At 26.6% G+C, this 3,789-nt stretch overlaps 1 protein-coding gene across 1 annotated transcript in view; it reads left to right on the top strand.

The window, feature by feature from the left end:
• Positions 1-349: 349 nt before the first annotated feature.
• The window catches only part of LOAG_18409 (FERM domain-containing protein), a gene marked incomplete at both ends in the record, with an annotated part of 6,468 nt that continues 3,028 nt past the window's right edge, over positions 350-3,789 (top strand). The window contains 8 exons of the mRNA XM_020451067.1: positions 350-487; positions 749-853; positions 1,076-1,197; positions 1,622-1,843; positions 2,226-2,313; positions 2,551-2,706; positions 3,124-3,287; positions 3,601-3,675. Of these exons, the coding sequence (XP_020305185.1) occupies positions 350-487; positions 749-853; positions 1,076-1,197; positions 1,622-1,843; positions 2,226-2,313; positions 2,551-2,706; positions 3,124-3,287; positions 3,601-3,675 (1,070 nt within the window). The remainder of the gene's footprint in view (positions 488-748; positions 854-1,075; positions 1,198-1,621; positions 1,844-2,225; positions 2,314-2,550; positions 2,707-3,123; positions 3,288-3,600; positions 3,676-3,789) is intronic.

Below are 3,789 nucleotides of genomic sequence, written 5' to 3'. Positions count from 1 at the left end.
ACAAATAATGCACCTAATAACATTCTATTTACTTTGTCTGTATATATATATATATATATATAATCGCCAAGAAAGAATTTACTTTGACCTCATGACCTATGCTTAATATGGCTGAATATTAATTAGTGTACCACTTCACTCACCTTTAACCTCATTAACTCAATGTTATACTTTGCTATGACTTGAATTTCACAGTATTGCTCAATTCCTACAATGATTTATGTTTTTAAATTATGATATATTTCAGGTCATAGGATGCTAAAGTTCAAAGATCAATCAATTAACGATGAATAATTTAAAAAATTTAAATTTGCATTCAATTTGATAACTATAGCATTACAGTTCAAATATGGGTGGACCGGGAAGCGGAATGATACCAAAAGGAGTTGGTGCTCCCCCGCCACCCGGGATGGATAATCGTCGTGGAAAATTGATGTGTATCAAAGTTCGTATGCTTGACGATTCTGTTGGTGTATTTCATTTAGGAGTAAGTATACTGTATTTCATTTAAATTAATTTTTACAAACATAAAGATAGCATCATTTTTTATTTGCTAGTTTTTAAATTTAAGCTAATCAAATTAGTAAAATTAAATTGTTGGGATTTGCAATCAAAGCGCAAAATATGATCAGTTTACAAAACATTTATCAGTCAAAACTGATAATATTTTAGTTGTAATCTGAACTATATTCAATTAAAATAAAATTAATTAGGAATGAATCATACTCAAATTAATTAATTACTACAGCATAAAGCACTTGGACAGGCTTTATTTGATGAAGTATGCCGTCATTTGAATTTATTGGAATGTGATTATTTCAGTCTTGAATTTACCGACTGCTATGGCAATCGCGTATGTTTCATGATTTGTTTAATTTTAATTTTAATTTTAATTTCTCAACTATTACATACCGTACTTACTAGCTTATAATAATAATTAAATATTCAAAAATGAAGTTACTTAATTAATTAGATTTAATTATTTTAACTATTATTTAACTAATTTTTGTTTGTATCTTTTCTAAACATTTACTGATTAAATATGTTTACTAATTTGGAACAAATTTTTTTTTAGTGCTGGTTAGATAAAGATAAGCCTATTTTACGACAAATTACTACAACTCATAGTGATGCTCGTTTCTATTTCATCGTCAAATTTTACACACCAAATCCAGCAGATCTTGTTGAAGAATATACGTAGGTTTTTTTTTCTTCAATTTTGTTATTTTAATGATTTTGATGGAAATTTTCTAACTTTAAAAAAGAAAAAAAAGCCAGATCATTCATTCGATATCTTAGACTTTATCAAATATCTTATCAAAGTTCATTTCATTTTTGTTTACTGATAAAATGATAAATTGAAATTAACAAATTCACTTTACCAATGATCATATCAAAATCTATAATTAATAATTACTCCTTTTTCTTTTCTTTTTTCATTCTTGCTTTTTTTTTCTTTTCACTTTTTTTATTTTTTATTTTTTTTCTTTTGGAAGATTTGAATTTGTACTATTTTCTTTTATTTTCATCATTATGGATGCAACCTGATAATTCATATGTTGTTAATTAAAGGAAGAACTTTTCCGGAAAAATTCCGATTTAAATTTCATTCATCTTTCAGGTATTTATTTGCTTTGCAAATTAAACGTGATCTTGCAATGGGTGAATTATTATGTAATGAGAATACAGCTGCTCTTCTAGCTTCATATATTGTCCAATCAGATTGTGGTGATTTTGCACCTGAAGACTATCCTGATGATAGTTATTTGTCAAGTGCACGTTTTATACCTAATCAAAGTATCGAATTTCAACGAAAAGTTATGGAAAATCACAAAAAACTAATGTATGCATGTTGATATATTTTAAAATTTTATTAAAAAAATAAATATGCAAATTTAATTTTTTTTGTTGAAATAAAATTCGAAAAAAAAAGATTGAAAATTTTACGAGCAAAATTTTAAATGAATACATACAACAGCTCTTCTAATGAAAGAAATTGAATTGAATTTTATCATTCATCATAGAAAATTAAATGATATTTATCCAGAAATTATAATTAATATTGATATGAGTTAATTATAGTTGTAATTATAAATCATTGTTTATTGATTGGTTTGGCGTTTTTACTTTTGCTCGCGTGATACAATACACACGTGTTATACGTAATCTGATACGTGTTTGAACTGTTAATTTTAAACTTTTAATTAAAACCATAAAAATTTCAGTGGTATGACTCCTGGTGAAAGTGATTTAACTCTTCTTGAAACTGCACGACGTTGTGACTACTATGGTGTGAAGTTACATGCTGCTAAGGTATGTTTAATTTTTTTTTTTTGCTAAATGAAAATTTTAATTGAAATGAAATATCAAAATAATGATAAGACTTAATGACTGATATTAACAAACTTCTTGAATGTATTTTCCATTGTGTTTTATCACGTAGATAATCAGACTTGTGATAAGACCTGAAAAACAATCCAGAAGTTTGATAAAACTATTGATAATTTGCATTTCACATATTCAATTGCCCTGAAATAATCCAGTTTTTAGGATGTGGAAGGTACCGAAATAGGCTTAACAATTGCTCACATGGGTATTCGAATATTCCATCAGCTTCAATGTGTTTCAACATTCTCTTGGGCTAAAATTCGAAAGCTATCATTTAAACGTCGTAAATTGTTAATAAAGCTACATCCGGAAAGTCATGTATGATTATCTTCCTCAAAAAAAAAACCAAATTTCTGACTTTATCATCTCTTAAAGAAGAAAAAAAAACGATGTTTTACTTGTTAAATTCTGAATCCATCCATTAAAATTTTAACCAGTTTAGAAATATGAAAAAAAAAGGATAAATTTATGGAAAATCAAATTATTTTAATTTGATTTTTTGTAATTTAAGTAGTACAAAAAAAAAAAAAAAGCTAAGTCAAAAGTTTATTCATTCAATTATTACGAGTTATCAAAAATTGTATTCCATATTTTAACAATCTTCCGGTTGGATGCATTCCGGAACATCAGGTACAAGTTAGAGCAGAGATTAAAATATAGTGATAATATGGAGGGGGGGGGGGGAAAAAAAATTGAAATTTATACAATTCAAGGAAGTTACTCTTTATTTTGCAGCAATTTTATAAAGAAACGATTGAATTTTTATTTGAAACTAGAAATGAGTGCAAAAATTTCTGGAAGAAATGCGTCGAACATCATACATTCTTCCGTTGTATTGAAGTATTACCAGTGAAAAAAACTCGTGAAGGTCGTTTCTTCAGTAAAGGTTCCGCTTTCAGGTACGCTTTCAGGTATTCCGCTTTTCGTTTTCAGGTTCGCTTCGGAATTTCTTTCTCAAATCAGTCAGATTACTAGGTTTTATTAGATAAATGAGTTAATTGATGAAGTATCAAAATATAAGATATGTGTTGTTTTGTTTTATGCAGAATTATAGTTCTTGCTCAAAATTTTCATAAATAGTTATAGAAATTTCAATTATCTAATTTCATTATTTAACTATTTAATTAGTATACTTATTCAGTATGTTTATGAATATTGCATATTTTCAAATTCATTAAATAATCCATAAATGGGGGTTTTTTTTCTTTACAGGTATCAAGGTAGGACTCAAAAGCAATTAATTGATTATATTCGAGAACATCGAAAACGACGTGAACCATTTACAAGGTTTTTAAAATTTAAAAAAAAAATTATTTTTAAAAGTGTTTTTGAAATTTCTCAAAAAGTGTTTTTTGCAGTGTTTTTGAAATTTCTCAAAAATGAACAAAATAAAAAGGATTA

Source organism: Loa loa (genome assembly GCF_000183805.2).
Source record: "Loa loa unplaced genomic scaffold supercont3.296, whole genome shotgun sequence".
Taxonomy (NCBI): domain Eukaryota; kingdom Metazoa; phylum Nematoda; class Chromadorea; order Rhabditida; family Onchocercidae; genus Loa; species Loa loa.
The sequence above is the reverse complement of the archived record's forward strand: the minus strand, read 5'-3'. Positions and strand labels throughout refer to the sequence as shown.